Source organism: Chiroxiphia lanceolata, chromosome 23 (assembly GCF_009829145.1).
Source record: "Chiroxiphia lanceolata isolate bChiLan1 chromosome 23, bChiLan1.pri, whole genome shotgun sequence".
NCBI classification, from domain to species: domain Eukaryota; kingdom Metazoa; phylum Chordata; class Aves; order Passeriformes; family Pipridae; genus Chiroxiphia; species Chiroxiphia lanceolata.
The window spans coordinates 86,097-104,724 of NC_045659.1; the positions used below are offsets into that span (position 1 = coordinate 86,097).

General features: G+C 48.4%; 3 protein-coding genes across 3 annotated transcripts; 2 read left to right on the forward strand and 1 right to left on the reverse strand.

Annotated features, from left to right (window-relative positions):
• The first annotated feature begins 339 nt into the window (after positions 1-339).
• Positions 340-5,684, forward strand: DPAGT1 (dolichyl-phosphate N-acetylglucosaminephosphotransferase 1). Its single transcript, XM_032709499.1, has 9 exons — positions 340-720; positions 800-920; positions 1,006-1,219; positions 1,750-1,896; positions 2,029-2,113; positions 2,574-2,762; positions 3,378-3,465; positions 3,831-3,986; positions 5,098-5,684. Exons 1-9 carry the CDS (start codon positions 566-568, stop codon positions 5,161-5,163), a joined length of 1,221 nt encoding a protein of 406 aa, XP_032565390.1. The 5' UTR covers positions 340-565; the 3' UTR covers positions 5,164-5,684.
• A 2,021-nt stretch (positions 5,685-7,705) lies between these two features.
• On the forward strand, positions 7,706-8,451 carry LOC116797706 (histone H2A). The gene has a single exon (XM_032709502.1). It carries the CDS (start codon positions 7,767-7,769, stop codon positions 8,196-8,198), a length of 432 nt encoding a protein of 143 aa, XP_032565393.1. The 5' UTR covers positions 7,706-7,766; the 3' UTR covers positions 8,199-8,451.
• A 498-nt stretch (positions 8,452-8,949) lies between these two features.
• HMBS (hydroxymethylbilane synthase) lies at positions 8,950-18,478 on the reverse strand. The gene is made up of 13 exons (XM_032709501.1): positions 18,290-18,478; positions 16,691-16,763; positions 15,966-16,015; positions 15,811-15,866; positions 14,620-14,697; positions 14,239-14,316; positions 12,695-12,770; positions 11,911-12,024; positions 11,357-11,395; positions 10,561-10,680; positions 10,267-10,320; positions 9,637-9,723; positions 8,950-9,416 (listed from the first exon to the last, which is right to left on the reverse strand). The coding sequence occupies exons 1-13, from the start codon at positions 18,452-18,454 to the stop codon at positions 9,243-9,245; spliced, it is 1,164 nt and encodes a 387-aa protein (XP_032565392.1). The 5' UTR covers positions 18,455-18,478; the 3' UTR covers positions 8,950-9,242.
• Between the last annotated feature and the right edge of the window lie 150 nt (positions 18,479-18,628).

Here is an 18,628-nt window from a genome sequence, read left to right on the forward strand (position 1 = left end):
GAAAGACGCAGGGCAACGGAACCGACGGCCGCTCCGTTCTCCGCTCTTGGGCATCCTGCACCCCGGTAATCCGGCTCCCCGCCCCGGCGGACGGCGGTGACTACGACGCTCCCCAAACCACAGCAAAACGCGGTTCGGGCTGTGGGGAGGCGGGGGGAGCCGCCGGCCTTTGCCGCCTCCCCGTGGCGGGGGAAGGGGCGTACCTGCGGCTCGCGGGTCGCCGCGGCGGCCATGGTGGGGGGGGCACTGCGGGGCGGAGTCCGTGGCGAGGCCGCCTCCGCGCCAGGGCGAGCGCTGCTCCCGGCGCGGAGCTTTGCTGCGCGGATCCCTGCGCCGGGCACAGACGCGGCCAAAAGCCCTCCCCGCCCCAGCCGGCGTCCGACCAGAGCCCAGTGCCGGCGGGCAGCTCACGCCAGGGCCAAAGATGGCGCCTCCGTCCCCGATAGGCCGCAGAGGCCCCGCGCAGCCGGCACCGCCCCTGTAGCGCCCGGCCAGGGAGGTGGCGGGAGGCGCCCCCGCCCCGCCCCGCTCCTTGCCCTTGGCAGGGCCAGCGCCCGCCGCGGCCATGGCGGCCTTGCCCGCCGTGCCCCTCCTCATCAACCTCTGCGGGTCGCTGCTGGGCTTCGCGGCCACGCTCACGCTGATCCCGGCCTTCACCGACCGCTTCCTCGCTGCGCGGCTCTTCGGGGAGGACCTCAACAAGGCCTCGCGGCGGCCCGTGTGAGTAGCGCTGCCCGCCGGAGCTGCCCCGCGCGGCCAGCCCGGGCCCGGCTGACTCCCCGCTCTGCCTTCCTTCCAGCCCCGAAGCACAGGGCGTCATCAGCGGTGCCGTGTTCCTGATCATCCTCTTCTGCTTCATCCCCGTGCCCTTCCTGAGGTGCTTTGTGGAGGAGCAGTGCGCGGCCTTTCCTCACGACGAGGTGAGGCTTGCCTGGCGCAGCGAGCGCAGCAGGCTCGGGCCGGGAGCGGCCACTGGTGACCGGGGTCCTGTTCTCTGTCCTGCAGTTCGTGGAGCTCATCGGTTCGCTCCTTGCCATCTGCTGCATGATTTTCCTGGGCTTTGCAGATGACGTTTTGAACCTGCGCTGGCGCCACAAGCTGCTTCTTCCTACCATGGCTTCCCTCCCACTGCTCATGGTTTACTTCACCAACTTTGGGAACACAACCATTGTGGTGCCTAAGCCCTTCCGGGTGCTGCTGGGCATGCACTTGGACCTGGGTGAGTTATGAGTCACCAGAAGCCGTCATCCAACTGGTGAGCAATTGGTGGAAGGAATCACCTGAAGCTGTCTGTGCTGCAGAGAGAGCAAACAAAAGGATTTGGTTAAGTAACCAGTGAAAGGGTGGAACTCCACCCACTAAATATTAGGGTGAAAGAACATCCAGAAACCCAGCACACGTTCAGTTGTGAATAGATAGGCACCGATCATTTTCCCGTGATTCTGACAATACGGGTGTACACAACACCTAGTTGCTAACACCAGCATGACTGAAAGAGAGACAGAACCCTGCAGCCTGCCCCTGCGGCACAGCAGTTTGCTGCAGTCGCAGTGCTGTATGTATGTGTACACATGATGGCCAGCTCATAGGAGAGGAAGCAATCTATTTGCAAGCTACCACAATCAAAACTCACTGAGATTGTTAGGTAAAGGATTGTTGTACAAAGCAAGAAGTGAGAGCTTTGGTGAATTGGCCCACGGCCTGCTTTGCCTGCCAGTACTAAAGCATTTGGCTTGCTCTGATCTGTAGGTATCCTCTACTATGTGTACATGGGCATGCTGGCAGTGTTCTGCACCAACGCCATCAACATTCTCGCTGGAATTAACGGGATTGAAGCAGGACAGTCGCTGGTGATAGCTGCTTCCATTATCATATTCAACATTGTAGAGTTAAATGGTAAGGAAAATAACAAACATTTGTGGGTACAAAAAGCAAAGGGAGATTGAATCCTAATCTGAAAATAGCTGTTAATAACAATCAGCCAGTCCTGTCTTATCACAAATAAACACGTTTTCCTTTTTTCTGTAGGCGATTATCGAGATGATCACATCTTTTCTCTCTACTTCATGATCCCCTTTTTTTTTACCACGCTGGGCCTATTTTACCACAACTGGTAAGAGGAAGGACATCAGTTTCTTTGGAAGCATCCTTTCCCTCTACTCTCTCCCTTTTCAAACACACAAACCACTTAACAATGTGCAGATGGGATGCTGGAGGGTAGATAGGCTTCTTGCCAGAACTAAGAGCACAAAGCATTTATGTGGTGGTAGCTTTTCTTTTTATTAGAACAGTTGTGGTCCCACCAGCACACCCAAATGCACAGAGTCAGAATACACTCCCTCCCATGCCTCCCTGGACGTCTTTTCCTACCGTATTCTCTACAAGTCGGGTGGTGAGTCCCAGTCCTGCAGTTCTTAGAATAAATACCTACAATTGTTTTTACTGTGTAGATCTGCTGCAGATCCCTCTTGGCCCCTAACCTGCGATGTGGGCATGTGTTCAGTGGTTAGAAAGTAATTGCATGGCAACAGTAATCATGACAGACCTTTGCTTTTCTGCCCCATGGATTGCAGGTACCCATCTCGAGTGTTTGTTGGGGACACCTTCTGCTACTTTGCCGGCATGACCTTTGCTGTGGTGGGGATCTTGGGGCACTTCAGCAAAACCATGCTGCTTTTCTTCATCCCACAAGTGCTCAATTTCCTCTACTCATTGCCTCAACTCTTCCACATCATTCCTTGTCCCCGTCACCGGCTGCCAAGGTAATGTACCTGAGTGACCTATAGTGGTACCACAGATTGTGTCTATCTTCAACACCAGCTGAGAAAGGTGGTAATAGGTGCTCTTTTTAAAAGCCATCGAAGTATGTTTTCTAGTTAAAAGGTAGCCAGCTCACTCTGTCAGCTACAGTTGAGTCATACTGTAGAGGTTTCTCAGAAAAGCGAACTTTTCTGACCACCCCACTCCTCAGATACAGAATATTTTTAACAATATTAGAATATGATGATTCTCAGCTACAAGATTGAGAGAAGTTGACACAGGCTGCTTTTAATGCTGTTGCAGTGAGATCTGCTAAGATTTCATAGTAGCAAGCATTCTGCAGCACTATGCCATGTCAGCTATTGTCTCTGCAGATGTTAGATTCTTCTGGTTTAGTCTTTAAACTATACAGCTTTATGCATATATAGGGGGTACAGGGGAAGAGGAGTCTCCTCTGCTCCCTCTGAGGGACTAGGTATCAGCAGCTGTTGTTACTTTTTTTTTTTCCTCCACTGGATTTCTTTCTTGGCTACTCAGCTGTGCATCTAAGTCTGCTTACATAGGGGTCTCTCTGTCTCATTGTTTTATCTGGACTAAATTTTTAATGTTTCTTTTAGGCTTAACCCTACTACAGGAAAGTTGGAGATGAGCTACTCCAAATTCAAAACTAAGAGCCTCTCTGCCCTAGGATCAAACATTCTGAAGGTAATACCCAGAAAACATTCAAAATTCAGATGCATTTTGAGGCAGTGGTCAAATGCAAAAGGAGCAAGATGGAAGGGAATGCAAAACTTCTGGGTTCAGTAGTTATTTCCTGGCTCAAATCCAGAACAAAATATTCTGCTTATTCTGTTACCATCCCTCACGGTCACTTGATTGTTTTAATAATCAGTCTTTCAGAATAACCACACATAGCAGTGTCCCAGGACCATCATAAGCCCATCCTGTCTTTATAGTAAGAACACAGGCCAGATTTCAGGGATGGTACAGCAAAGGGGCTCTTGAACAAAACCAAGCCAGTGAGCACCAAACGTACCTGGTGCAATAATGTGCAATATTTCTTTCCCCAGGTAGTCAAGATCTTGCATGTAGTAGATGTGAGGAGTGGAATGGATGAAGATGGCGAATACACTGAATGCAATAATATGACACTTATTAACTTTGTCATAAAGCTGATTGGACCCACCCAGGAGCGAAATCTCACTCTTCTATTGCTACTCATTCAGGTCAGACAACAGGTTCCTCCAGTAGAAAGAAGTACTCTAGAATGGAAACAGATCCAAGTCAGTCTCAAGAGTTTTAAGGGGAAAGGGGGAAGTAAATTATCGTGCTCTTCACACAAGATGCAGTTGAGCTGTGGAACTTAGGGAGGCTTACACAGCTCAAGGAGGAAGCAAATTCACATGCACACCTCCCTGTTCATTGAGAGCTTATAAAAACAAAGTCTCTAGGTTAGCTTGAGGAGATTCCCAAAGCACAGATTATTGGCTGCAAGAAAAACACGAGGACAGCAGAGTGCTTTGTGACTCTGACCAAGTACAGCCTTTCTGCGTGTTCCTGTTTGTCAGTCAGAGCAAATGAGAATTATCTCTGACAGGTGGATTTGTGTAAGGGTGGCACAAGGCTCAGCAGTCCCCAGAATCTGAGCAGGAGCATTTTAGAGCCACTTGGAACACAAGGATAATACACCTCACAGATACTGCCACTACCCCTATTCAGCATATGAACTCTCATGCATGATATAGTAGAAACACCACTTTTGGAAAGGCAAGCATTGGTTAATTGCCTATGATAAATTCTTTTTTTCAATCTCAGATTTAAGATAAGAGGGTCTTATTACAAAAGAGACACTTAGCAAAATTCCCATTCAGGAGAAAGGACTTCCAACAGAAGCCTGTAGAACAGACCTTAGGCAGATGACATCGGGGATCGCAGAAGACAGGAAGTACAGAGAGCCCAGTCACAGCAAAGAATTCCTGACAGTACCTTATTGTAAGGATGCTGAATTGCAGAGGTATTTTCCATTACAAACCATATTATATTATGATATAGGCTCCTTAAGGAGGAATGAGTTATTCCCAACCGTTCATTTCATCCACATGTTCTCAGAATGTGACCGTGTGCAGGCACATGCAGAAATCCCCCACTGATACCTATAATTCTCAAAGAAATTGGGTCTGTGGATAGACTATACCTAAAAAATTTAGCCTATATGTTGCTGTTTAATCAAAGGAGGCATGCTGGAAAGCTTAGCAAATCCATATGGAAAGGAGAAATCTGACAGCCTGTAGACTATTCAACACTGTAATGTTTCTGTTGTATGTCTTTTTTACCTAGGTCCTGGGCAGCACCATTGCATTTTCCATCCGGTACCAACTAGTGCGTTTGTTTTATGATGTCTGACTGGACCGTCAGGGGAAAGAGTTGTACCAGCCAGTCCATTTTCTCCAGTTGCTGATCAAATGATTCAACTGATCTTACTCTAGCCCTCTGAGAACCTCAGAACACCTGTCAAAACACAAGCAACTGCTCTATGTGGGCTAGTCTTGAACCGTTTGTTTTGGGTTTTTTTGGTGCAAAGGCTTTTGTCCAATTCTGTTGATGGAAAGGGTTCACTGCTACTTGGACATCACTGTTACTGGGAATACCTTTCAGAGGGAAAGCAAATGACCCAAATGTTTACTGACAGGGAAGTGGGAAAGATGGAATCTCTGTACATCTAACAAGGATGTTACTGTTCCTCAAGAGAGAAAACAGCAACTTTAAATTCTGTGAGATGCTGTAGAGCACAATAAGTAAACCAGATTTCGCTCCTGGCTTTTCCAATCCTTTGGTCCATGGACATAGAGTGACATGTTATAAACCATGCTCAAAACTCAGAACGCTCCAAGAATAAAATAACTCATGGTACCCTTTCCCCTGCAGTGCTTTGCCACGACAGTATTGACATGCAGTAAAACTGGGTTACATGATTCCTCCCTGTACCTTTCTACCCTGCTAGGGGGCTGATCATTTCTGCAGTTGACTCCCTCCTTTTTTATGGCTACTAGGAATGTTCCCTGCTGATGGGCTTTTAATTTTTAACATCATCATCTGCCTTCCTCTGTGGAAGAGGACACATCTGGAACAGGCTAGCAGAGTAAGGATCGCTGTGTCCTTAGATTAACATGGAACTAAGACCCTGCAGGCTGTCATTATCTTCTCATCAAATATAAATAATTACCTATATAGCAGTATAGCACCATAGTTCAAGACAGAATTGCTACTTACCCAGCAGAAAAACACAGAACAGCCATTGGAGCACCGGGTTAGAGTCTGCGCAAGATTAACAGCAGTGAAAAGTGAAATAATGCAACGGCAAAAACAGGGATGCTGAGGTGGCTGAGTAGGAGTTGCCAGGTCCAGTACCTTAATAGATGCGAGGCTACTGCACCTCCACACACCCACGTCCAGCCAGTAGCGAGGCTTGGGGTGTTTTTCCAGTATGCAAAAACATGTATGTCCAGTGGCGCTGAGCAACAGAGACAACACACAGCACTCAAGCGTGGATGGCACGAGTGCCAAATCCTCTTCCTCTTCTCTAGTTCGTAAGTCTACTAGTAGAGTATATTCATAAACACATACATACACAAACATTACAAAACCCTTCAGTACCTGGCCTTAAAACACTCGGTCTGTCCAAAAACGTGCTGCTGGATTTCATGGCATATGGAGAGAAATTAATCTCTCTGCTCTGATCCAGTAGGCAAAGCCCAGACAGCCACCCCATTTTCTTCAGTAAGCTGGCTTAGCCCTACCTCCAGTAAGCATCCTGCCCACCCTGATCTCCCGTATGAGACCCTGGATACCTGGCTCTAAATCCTACTCACTCTGGTCTGGCTCGTTCACTAGGGATCGCACATCTTTTCGTTCCACCCTAGTCCTGGCCCTTCCCCTCCCTGCATGCACTGAGGTCTTTCTGTTTGCTGGAACTGCATACACACTGGCCCCTTTGACCTATGGCCTGATGCCAGTGGCTGGTACTTAAGACCTCCAGACATACATAAACACACAGGGTTGACAGTCCCGTCACCCTAGAAAAAAAACCTAGAAATGGAGTTTAGTGAGATGGGACAGGCTGCAGAGATAATTATTACTGATCAGCAACATATTAAGACATGGCCACTTTCTTCACACTTTTTCTCCTTCAATGGTCCCATATTTTTTTCCTCCTAGTCAGCTTTGACTCCTTCCCTGCCTTTGGTGCTTCCCTTATTATACTATACTTACCCATACTATAAACCCATAATACATCTCACACGCCCCCACAATCCCCTAAAAGGATCTCATGGTAGGTTTTCGTTCCCAAATGCTCTTCCCCTGTATGAATGAGGACACCCGTTGGCCTGCAGGCATCCCAGGAGCCCTCCTGCCTCACTCTGGATGGAAGCCAGGCCAAGACCAAAGCCCAGGCCCAGAGGCTGACTCCAGTCCTCAAAACCTCTGGGAGCAGCCCAGGAGGGGGACCATCGTGCTGGTTCGGCCATCGCGTGCCTCATCTGCCATCACTCCTCTGCCCCTTTGGTCCAATCCCTTAGTAACCTGAGAGCTGGCAGACCCAAAGCTCCTCACACAGATCTGACCTTGCAGCTTTACCCGCTGCTATCCGGAGCACCGGACGGACAGCACGAGGGACTCCGCGGGACCGGCCGCTGGTCCTGCCAGACCCTCCGCTCGGGAGGCGCCGCAAAACGCCCGCAAACCTCCAACGGCCTCGGCGCGGTTTAAATTTGGCGCCGCGCTCGCTGATTGGCTGGGCCCCGCCGCCAATACACTCAGGGCAAACGCGGCGGCGTCTCACAGACGACCAGTCAGCAAAAAGCTTCTTACGGCAGACGCACCAATAGCGAGGCGCGGTGTCGGTGTCCAATGAGCTGAGTCCTACTTGACGGGAGGTCATAAAAGGCCCCGGCGAGGCCGGTGCCGCCTCAGTTGGCCACAGCGGCCGGAGCGAGCGGAGAGGCGCAATGTCCGGCCGTGGCAAAAGCGGCGGTAAGGCCCGCGCTAAGGCCAAGTCTCGCTCGTCCCGGGCTGGGCTGCAGTTTCCGGTCGGGCGCGTTCACCGGTTGCTGCGACGCGGACACTACGCGGAGCGGGTGGGGGCTGGCGCGCCCGTGTACCTAGCGGCCGTGCTCGAGTACCTGACGGCCGAGATCCTGGAGCTGGCGGGCAACGCGGCGCGGGACAACAAGAAGACGCGGATCATCCCCCGTCACCTGCAGCTGGCGGTACGCAACGACGAGGAGCTCAACAAGCTGCTGGGCGGCGTCACCATCGCGCAGGGCGGCGTCCTGCCCAACATCCAGGCCGTGCTGCTGCCCAAGAAGACGAGCGGCGGCGCCGCGAGCCCCGCCAAGGCCGGCAAGAAGGGCAGCGGGCAGCAGTCACAGGAGTACTAGGCCGGCCGCCCCTCCGGCGCCACACAAAAGGCCCTTTTCAGGGCCACCTCATTGCTCACGAGGAGAGCTGTAATCCGGGGGGGGGGGGGGGGTCGGGCCGGCTGCGGGGGACGAGCAGGAGCTGGGCCGAGGCCCGTCAGACACAGAACACAAGAGCTGCTCTGTAAGGGCTCGTAATTTACTTGTATTTACCTCTCTTACCTTCAGTGGACGTTGCATAGAGAATAAACAGTGCTTCATTAACAAAACAGGACCCCAATGGGGTACCATCTCAGTATTTCTACAAGGCACTGTAACACACAAGCCTTGCTGGGATGATGGTGACCCAGTAGTGAGTGCAAGGAGCCAAAGTAAAAGGAAAGAGCTGTTACAAAGAAAGGCACAATAGCCCAAATTTGGGCTTCTGCTTCAACTCCCCATTCACTGGCTAGTGGAGGTGAACTGGCTCAGATTACCCTTGTGGGCAAGCACTCAATGGCTGTCCACTCCCTCATTTAATCCTGACAAATTGGCAAATCTGCATCTACCTGATAACTGCAGACTTAATTTACCTTAACGGAGAGCAAGGTTGAAAGTGGTATCTGTGCTACTTTACTAAAACAAACATGGTATCATCAACCTGATGGGAGCCTTCAGTAGTCCAGTGAGTGAACTGGCCCAAATAAGGCACTCTCTTAGCACAGTACAGCATTTTAGTACCAGCACAGTTGAGTCTCCAATTATAATCTGTAATGAGCACTTTGTTCCTAAATGGAATAGAATGCTTACTGATTTTTATTTTTAATTTTTGCTTTTAACTTCCTAGCTACAAAAATTGTTGAAAATACTTCAAAGAGACACCTGGCAATTTAGAGAAATGTGGAGAGGGATGAAAACCCTGAACAGCACAAACTACTCAAGTTAGTTAGCTTATTATTTCAGGTTTTTGCACCCAAACATCAGGCAAGACTGGGATGAGTGTTTAAATAAATCCCATCCTCCAGAGGATGATGGTGTAGCTGCAGTCTTGTAGCTGGTGTTGTAGCACTCCTGGCTGCACCGAGTTCAGCGTGTGTCATTGAGCTGCCTTGCCACGCTAAGGATATGCTTTGCTCCCTTGCTCAGAAGTAAATTAGCCAGTTCAACACCCAGGTTCTCTGCAGCTTCCTGGGCCTGATTAGGGACACTCTTGGCTGTGATGCCAACATGCTGCACATCATCGTTTGGTCCATCTTCATTCTGCAAATACAAACACCCCTAGGTAAGGCAGCAGGGAGGAGCAGGCAAGGAGCTATTTCGGACGCCCACAAAACAGGGTAACATCTGGTATGAGGAGCCTCGAGAACAGTGTGCTGTTACAACTTCCAAGGAACCAGACCAAAAGTAATCTATTTCTAAAGGTCTGGGTTTTGTCATTTAGCTTCAGGTTTGAATTTTGAAGCCACTGGGGGGCACGTACCTGATGGGGGTAGTTGACACTGGTCTGCATAGTCTCCTTCAGGCTATCGGATCCATCCAAGCTGTAGACTGCTCCTGTCAAGTACAACTTGGAAAGACAGACAGAATGGATTAATACCATATTAACAAACAAACAGCCAACTACCCCCTCTTTGAAAAAACCCCACCCAACATACAAAGCTAAGTCTGGAGGGGAAGGCTTTTGTCATGCAGTGGGAACAGCAAGAATCGCAGTACAATACAAGCATAAGAGAAGAAATCCCTGTTAAGGAAGATGCAACTTCCCAAGGAAAAGGATGGAATTTTTTTCTCGTTTCCCACCTCCTTAATCACACTCCATTGTCTAAAAAGAGATTTGGTGGGGTCAGAAGCGAGACTTTCAGATCTCAGGGCAACACTACCTTAAAATAAGCAAGGAGGGTGAGAGGGGAAATCTGGTATGTATTTCAAAGGAATTTTCTAGAAGATGGCTTCAGTAGCCAGACCCATTCACGGAAGGGCTAAGTGAGGAGATTATCTGCCCTAATCAGCTATAAAGATATCTGCTGAAATTATCTTCAGGGAAGGATCAGGGACACACTTGGAATAGGTTTTCAGAAATAATCCCAGAAAAGAACAAAGTACTCCTCACCTGGCCATCCTTCAGCAGGGTGCTGACAGCAACAGGGACACTACATCCACCTTCCTAAAACAAAAAGCAGCTGATGCTAAGGCTCCTACCTAACACTTGCAAAGCAGAGGCCTCTGAAAAGTTTAGGCTGCACACAACCCCCACCCATTACTTTTCAGGCCCTTCTTGATTCAGAAGTAATCCTTCCTTCACAGTTTTAGGGAAGTGTAATGGATTTCCCATACTATGGCATCAAGTCAACTAGCAGAGCAGTATTTACTGCTGCAGGCAGAAGAGCAAGGATGCCAGACCTACCAAACGCTTCATAAAGGCTCTCTCAGCAATGCAGCACAACACAGTGTCTGCATCATGCAGGGCAGATACCATATTCAGTATCTCTTGGTCTTTGGCACGAACTTCCACTGCTAAGGCACCCTAGAAGAAGAAACACACAACAAAATATAGTAATTCTTCAACTTCATGCATCTGTGTGTGCACTCAGCACTGACCACGAAATAGAACTTAGAGGCTCAAACGCTTTTCACTAAGGGAGTGATGTTTACAGAAATGAATTACAAAACACTCTACTGGCTGCAGAGTCATCCTATAGCAGCTGCTATGAACAGATGATCGGAACTTAATCAGCCAAATGTTAAAGGTCACGCTGCCACCTCAAACCACTCTAGAACCTATCTCAATTATGTCTGCATATATAGAAACACCCACTCTACTGTGCCTTTGGGATGAGTAGGCTGGATAAATCCAAGGTTTACAACCTTTTATCGAGAAACAGATCAAGTGCTGAATGAGTAACAATGACAAAACAATTATTTCCTAAATTGGATATACAATGGGGCAGGGGGTGCAGGGTACTGCACAGTACCTGACCAACACATGATCAAAATCACTGTTTCAGAACGAATGTGCAGATTGGTCACTTGCAATCACTAATGGCTCTGGTTTAGCAAGTTTGACACCAGCTGAGCAATCCTGTGTAAACTCAGCCACGTGCCCAGAACAGACTGGAACCACTCGCCTGCCCAGAAACAAGAGCCCTAAGAATGTGCTTTCAGTACATAGCCTGGCTTAAAGTACAAAAGTTGTAACATACCTGTCCAACAGCATACAGACAATCTTCAGGGCCTAGGAGCTGGAAGAAAGTAAAATCAGAGTTAAGGCACAGTGTTCCGAATATAGGAAACAGGAGCCAAATTCTATGCTTGTCTCTAATACCAACTGATTTCATGTCAGACCAAAGAAATATCACCTTTCCCTTCCCATGCCCCAGTGTTTGCACTGCTAAAGTGAAACAATGCACTTTCCATCAACTGGACTGTAGCACTTTGTGAAATAGCCAATCACAAGGATCTGAGTCTTGCACAACACTGTGTTGCCAGACATGCGTGCTGCAAACTGCTGGGAGATGACCAGATCACAAACTGTTACTGAACCATGGAAAGCTGAACAGTATAAGTTTCTGTATGAAGGAAAAAGCAACCAACCAAAAAAAACCCCCAGAACTCTTCCCTGAAGCACCTCAAATCGCAAGCTAACATGGCAATGGAGTCAGCAGACTGCATGCTCATCTTGGACAGGACAACCACAAGGTCTGAAACACAAGCAGTTGAGGCAGAGAACGGTATTTTCTGCTTTGCTGCTCCTCACCTGGCCAATGCGATGCTCCCAGCCCATCCTCTTCAGCCCAGCAGCAGCCAGGATGATGGCACTGAAGTCTTCCTTCTCATCTAGCTTTTTTAGGCGGGTATTTAAGTTCCCTCTCTGTAGAAGTGGTTAAGCAAGCATAGAAACAGCAGGCAAGCAGTCCTACAACCACATGAGCATTTACAGACTGTACAGAATCCAACAGCCTTCAAATGAGAACATCTTCTGAAAGAAGTGTTAAATATGGACAATTGTTTCTTTAAATAGAATTTTGCCAAGCATTATGGAATATTAATTCAAGTGCTGACTCTGCACGTCATTTAAGTATTAATACCCAGCTCCTTCTGCACTCCAAAGAACTCGGCTCCTAGGACCGAAGTAACAATGCCTTCTCTCAGTAGTTCAGCCACCCACATTGGAACTAGTGGTCCAAATCACATCCAGGGTTACTGGGAACCCACTGGCATTTGGTCACACGCCTTCAACAAACACATGGGAGGCACCGTTCCTCAAACACTGCACAGCATACAATCCAATGCATCCTGAACCCTAGTGAGATCACAGCCGGCCCCTTGTTCACAGCCTCCCGATAAAGCAGAGGACAGAATGGCTACAGTGCTACCCCCATCCTCTGAACAGGGTACCAGGGGGCAGGCAGCCTTTGAGGAAACAGTTTGTTCTTCTAGGTCAGCTGCTACAAATCAGCCTTGAATGTAGACTTTGCATTAAGTTGTATTTTCCCCTCTGCAGCTTTACCCAGCTCCCACGTTTTGCCAGGAAAGGATACAATATCCCTGAATTGTAACTGAGGAAACTTCTTTTTGAGCTGAGCTGCTCTACGAAGTGAACTAGTTCCAATCACACTGTAGGGAAAAATAGAATCAGTGAAATACAGCATACTCCTAACACCTCCAGACAGAAGTATGACAGAACTTTCAAGGAAACAAATGGTAACTTTTTTTACATATATACTGAAGTGAAGATCTAAGAACCAGATTTATATCTCCTTAGAAGAAAGAAAACCACTCTGTGAAATTTAGCATAAAGCCTGGCCGAAGCCGCGCCCAAGGAGACAATCTACAGGATATGCTTCTGGAGAGCAGCCCCAGTCACTGTCAAGGACTGATAAACCTCATTTAAAGACCACAACATTTATATTAGAAAAAAAGACTTGGCTGTCCCAAAATGAAGCAGACAAAACCAGACAACCAAAGTGACTAAAATGGATGGACTTCATCAGTGACATAGATGCAGTAAATAGAGAACCTTTGAGAGCCTAATTGGAAACCACAGAAAACTGTCAGTCTAGGCAGTGAGCATTTCCTTTCTCAAGATGTAAACTGTTTACTTCTCTTCACAGAATCACAGAATATGCTGATTTGGAAGGGACTCATCAGGATCATCAATCGAGTTCCAGCTCCTCACCCTACACCCTAACAATCCCACCATGTGCCTGAGAGCATTGTCCAAATGATTCTTGAACTCTCTCAGGCTTGCTGCTGTGACCATTTCTCTGGGGAATCTGTTCCAGTGCTCAACCGCCCTCTGGGGGGAAAAACCTTTTCCTAATATCCAGCCTAAACCTCCCCTGACATAGCTCCGGCCATTTGCTCAAGTCTTATCACTGGTCATGAGAGTGAAGAGATCGGTACCTGCCCCTCCGCTTCCCCCTCTTGGTAACCTAGATCCTAGACCAGACATGATTTTCCTGCTATCCAAATGTACAGAAGCATGAGTCTATGTTTATATTACAGCTAGTTTATTTCTTTCACTTTAACACAGAAAAAAATATCTTTATAACAGCTACCTTAATTTGAGTCATTTCACTCAGCTGTCTCAGACAAAAGATTCCAATAACCTCTACTAAAGGGCAGGTAATTCAAAACGGGAAAACCACAAGGAAGTTATGCCAAAAAATCGAGGAAAAAGTCAGAACTGGCTGAGTGAGAACAAAAGCATAGTTCAGGTCCATGAAAGCCAAAATCCTGCACTGGACACCCTATCTGCATTGTATGCATTCCCCTGCAGTAGGCACAATACAAGGAAGCAGGAATTCACTCTGGAGATCCTGAACAGAAAGCGTCTAACTTGAGAATCAGCACTGCAGCTCTAGGGTGGCTTGAGAGATCCAGTCTCAGACAGTGTGCAGCACTCCCTGCTGCTGCTCTTCCCAGCTAGTGAGTGCAGTGTAATGTCTGTGGAACGCTCACAAAAGGCAGTGTAAAATCACTACAGGATAAAGCAAGGAGCTCATGGACTTGCCACTGGAAAGAATCAACCAACTGCCCCCTTCTGTTTTCACACCTGTCTTCCCCTTCCTCTCCCACTCACCTCTTTTCAGGAAGGAGGCTCAGTGTTTTTCCACAGTTTTTGGGATGAAAGACAACAGCATCAAGTGGGTTTTCCCTTCTGCAAAATAATACAAGCACAGAATGAATGACACATCATTTAAAGGAAGGCAGTTCTATCATTCCCTGGAGAAATGGCCTTTGGCTCCAAAATACCCCACTGTCATTGTAAAAGCAAGTATTTTCAGCACACCTGCTGGCAACGGAACACTAGGGTAGCTCTGATGTTTCCACTGTTCTGGAGATTATTCAGAGGGTGACAAAACTTTGAACACATAAACGGACCGAAGCTGCCTTTGCTCTTCTTTACCAACACTGTAAAATGCAAGCTCTTCAGAGAATCGAGCCTAATGTTCACACTTACTTGCAGACAGCGCCGATTGTAAAGCCAGGAGGAAGGGAAGTTGGCAAGTCCTTCAAGGAGTGAACCACAAGGTCAACTCTAAAAATTAGAGGGTAGTAATCAGCGAACAGATTGTTGAGCTCATGTGGTGATCTATCAGAGGCCCGCAGGTCACCTACAGAAAAGTTTGAACCCACTCTGGGAATTAATCTGGAGAAGAGAAGAATTTCAGGATTCCACAGCCAGAATTACTATAGAGTTCTTATGTTACTCCAAAAAAAGCTACTTCACCTTTCTCTGCCTCTCTTTTCCCCTTGGGATAATGCCTTCCTTCCAGCAGTGATGCAAGACACTTTAGAAACAATTAAGTTGAATGAGGGGAAGATGCTGGGGATGTTCACACAGAGAGACTCATACCAATATGCATCAGTCTGGGGGCTGGATTATGCTTCAAACCGAAAGTGGCAGCAACTCAAACTACAGGGTACCTGCTTCATCACACAGCAAGTGAACATCATCATAAATGCTTGAGTCCCCAGTATGTTTTCACCAACTTCACTGAAAATGAAGTATGATGTAACTATGTGGCAGAGATAAAGAAGAATACCTTGGTTTTTAAACATCCTTTAACTAAGGCAACACTCCTCAGAATATTAAAAAAGAAAAAGAGATTAAAAAACAACAACAACCCAACACCTCAATCCCATGAAAACACCACTAATCTCTCTCTCCTCCAGCAGGAGCCTGAACCAAGGTTTTCTGTAGAGAGAAGTTAGAACACAACACAACTTGCCCACGCCAAATTCTCCTGCACATTTTGCTTGCAAACATGTTAACAAATGTTAATATGCTAACAATAAATATGTTTTGCAATACATTACCACCAGCAAGTAAAGTATTTTTAAAAGAACATACTCATAAGCAGAAATCAAATGAAATTACATTCTCTGATGCATACGTAATACACATATCACAGAAGAAAAGAAACCGAACTGCAGCAGACAAAGTGACACAACTCCAATTCAAAATACATGGCCTAAGCCCAGGGCAGAGAGAGAAAAGGGAAAGAAAAAGACGGTGACTTATCGAAGGATTTCTTTTTTTAGCCAGAGGTACCAGAACGGAAGGAAAGTAGATCACATATGCAGCAAGCCAAAGATGTCCAAAGAGCAACAAATGCCAGAAGAAGAAAGGAAAACAATAAGCTCTTACTCATTTTTTTCAAGTGCATTTTCCAACTCTTTGGTGAAGAGGCTCTTCTCCCCGATCTACACATAAACAGAAGGACATGAATCACAAAAGAAGTATCAGTCAATATAACTTCAAATTTAGTTAGTTCTTGTATAGAGGAAGAAGAGATTCTTTACCTTGGAAAGTGCTGTATCCAGGATCTTGTCTCCAGTTGTTGACATGGCAACTGCTCAGAGACAGTACAGGTAAAATGTGAGGCTCAGTAAGAGCACTGGGCTTAGGCTGAAAACACCTATGTGAAATGCCACACGCAGTGCAGTGTCACACACTGCTGGGTGAGCACCGACTCAGGCTCAGTACAAGAGCAGCTCACTTCTAGAAATACCTGCACTCAAGACAAGTGAAATGGAGACTTCCTTCACTGTCATCAAAACCAAAGCAAGGGGAAAGGGGGCAGGTTTGGGAAGAGCTGACCCAATGGAAACTGCCACAGTCTGTCTCTGGAGTGCCAGTGAACACATATGCAGCAGTTCTCTTCAGTGCAAGGCTAAGCTCCCATTATTCCTGTTGAAAGCCTCAAGCCCCAGACCAGAAAATGCCCCTAATGCTCAGTGCGGTGCAGCCAGAATGATACCAGGTTTGCAAACAGAGCAACAGAACACCATCTGCATCACGTACTCAGCACTTCAGTCATCAAAAGCCTATGAAATCCATCTTTCTCCTCTGGAAGAAACCAGCAGCAACTGCTAAGCCACACAACGTAACTGAATTCAGACTGCACTCTTAGATAAGTGGGGTCAAATCCTCCTCCTCCTGACTCTACACACACCTCTCGCACACAAAGATAACCAGCTGGCTCCTGCTGCCATCCACCCTCAGGGCAGCATCCAAAAAAACTTACCAATCTCAAAGTGGAGGTCAGGGTACAGCTCACGGAGGATCGTAACCACGCTGTCGGTCTGAATCCGGGCCAGCTGCAAGGAAGCAGAAAGTCCTAAAGAAAGAGTACATTGTCCATATGGTAGCTAAGGAGGCTTTGCTATTCTTCAACAGTCAGGCATGCATGCCCAGTACATTCTCTTGAAATCAAAAGCATTAGAAATAGGTTGCCTCAAGTAAAATCACTCATGGGTACAAACTTCTTGAACTGTGTGAACTCCTATCATGACCAGATCACTGCACTGAAGAACTTTTTTTATTGCCTAAGTAGCACAACATTTCCCTGTGTCCAGTGCTGTTGTGATCCAAGTGCTCATGAGGCACAGCAAATGATCAAGTTAGGAGAAGTGACTAGAGCAGAAGCCTGCAGATCAGGATTCTCATGCTTCTACTTGTGTTTCACCTCTGTGGAACACAACTGCCGAATGACACCCGCTCATCAGCAAGTGGGCAGAAAAGTAAGCAAAACCATCCTCCTGCTGCTCAGTGATGAAAGAATAAGTCATATTGCACACCGGGTAGCCTCTTGCTTTCTCTAAGAGTATGAATTTTACCAATACTGCAAGTTTTGGGAGAAGCCAATGGGATTTCACTGTGCTGCTGGAAAAATCTATAGTTACTGTCAAATGCAAGTTACTTATCCTCTGTAAGAACAGAGCTTTATTTATAGGTTCTACAGACACACACACAGAAAAGTAACACCTTACATCGTCATGTACAGCAAGCAACAAATCTCAAAGCAGTGAACTGCAAGAACATTCCTTTGCATAAGAACAGCAGAAGCACGTAAAATAAACCCAGAATCACACAGTGTATCATCATTCCACAGATGCAAGAGGCAGCAGACTCAAGCAACTACAGGTGAGTTTCAGCTTTTCTCCCACCGAGGGGTTAAGGACCCTTTGGTAATTAACGTGGTTCTCAGGACTGTAGTTTCCCTACAAGTAAAATGACAATAAGTAGCTGCTTCCCTTTGTAAAGTGCCCCAAGAGCCTCAGGTTAGAAAATCAGGCAGCACACAGGCACGGCTATGTCCCTTGCCCTGATGTCTACACAAAATGCCTTCGTGACAGTACGGAATTTTACCTAGAACGTGCTACCAGAAGGAACGAGATTATCTCAGAACAAAGGTCTGAGGGTCGCTTATCTCCCTTTGCGAGGCTGCTCCTCCCGCTGCAGCCCGCTGGCAAGAGATACCTGCTGTATCTCCGGACACGTCCCTTCCCTGCCCTTGAGCGGGCTGCAGCCGTCAGTCATTGGCGTTTTTTCCCTGCAAGAGCTGCACAGGCCTTGCAAGTGACAGAGCCCCCGCCAGACCCGGGAAGGCCCCGCGCCTCACCCCCGGTTCCCGCGCCGGGGCAGCGCTCCCAGAGCCGGCCGCCCCCCGGGCTCCGAAGGGAGCGCTTTCCAAACTTCTCGCCGGAGTCCCAAGGAAGGAACTGGAACGCGCGGGCTTCGGAAGCCCAGCCCTTCCCTCAGCCCCGAGGAGCCCGCGTCGGCTGGAACGAGTCGGGTACCGGGGCGGGAGCGCTCCCCGCGCCCCGGCCCCGCTGCTGCCTACCTGGCTCCGGCGGGTGCCCACGCGGACCGCTCTGCCCTCCACGCCGTTCTCGCCCCGCGGCAGGGGCGGGTCAGCGCCCGGGTCATCGCCTGCCCCGCCGGACCCTGTGCCGTTCCCCGCTCGGTCCCGGCCCCCTCCGGCCGCTCCCGTGCCCGGTTCCGCCATCACCGCCGGCCTCGAGCCGCGCCGAACACGTCACCGCCGGCCCCGCCCCCGCGGCCCTCAGGGAGCTCCGCCCTCCGCCCTCCGCCCCGCCCCTGCAGGCCCCGCCCCCCCGGCACTCGGCCCGGTCAGTCCGGTCTGCGGGGGCCGAGGGGACGCTCCGGATGCGGCACTGCC

Excerpts from the sequence above, each read along its gene's own strand:
- DPAGT1 (XM_032709499.1), top strand. The coding sequence starts at position 566 with ATGGCGGCCTTGCCCGCCGTGCCCCTCCTCATCAACCTCTGCGGGTCG. Across the intron at positions 2,114-2,573 it reads GGCCTATTTTACCACAACTG|GTACCCATCTCGAGTGTTTG; the intron begins GTAAGAGGAAGG and ends CATGGATTGCAG. Across the intron at positions 3,987-5,097 it reads TTCTATTGCTACTCATTCAG|GTCCTGGGCAGCACCATTGC; the intron begins GTCAGACAACAG and ends TTTTTTACCTAG.
- LOC116797706 (XM_032709502.1), top strand. The coding sequence starts at position 7,767 with ATGTCCGGCCGTGGCAAAAGCGGCGGTAAGGCCCGCGCTAAGGCCAAG.
- HMBS (XM_032709501.1), bottom strand. The coding sequence starts at position 18,454 with ATGGCGGAACCGGGCACGGGAGCGGCCGGAGGGGGCCGGGACCGAGCG. Across the intron at positions 14,698-15,810 it reads AATGCACTTGAAAAAAATGA|AGTTGACCTTGTGGTTCACT; the intron begins GTAAGAGCTTAT and ends TCTAATTTTTAG. Across the intron at positions 14,317-14,619 it reads ACAATCGGCGCTGTCTGCAA|AAGGGAAAACCCACTTGATG; the intron begins GTAAGTGTGAAC and ends ATTATTTTGCAG.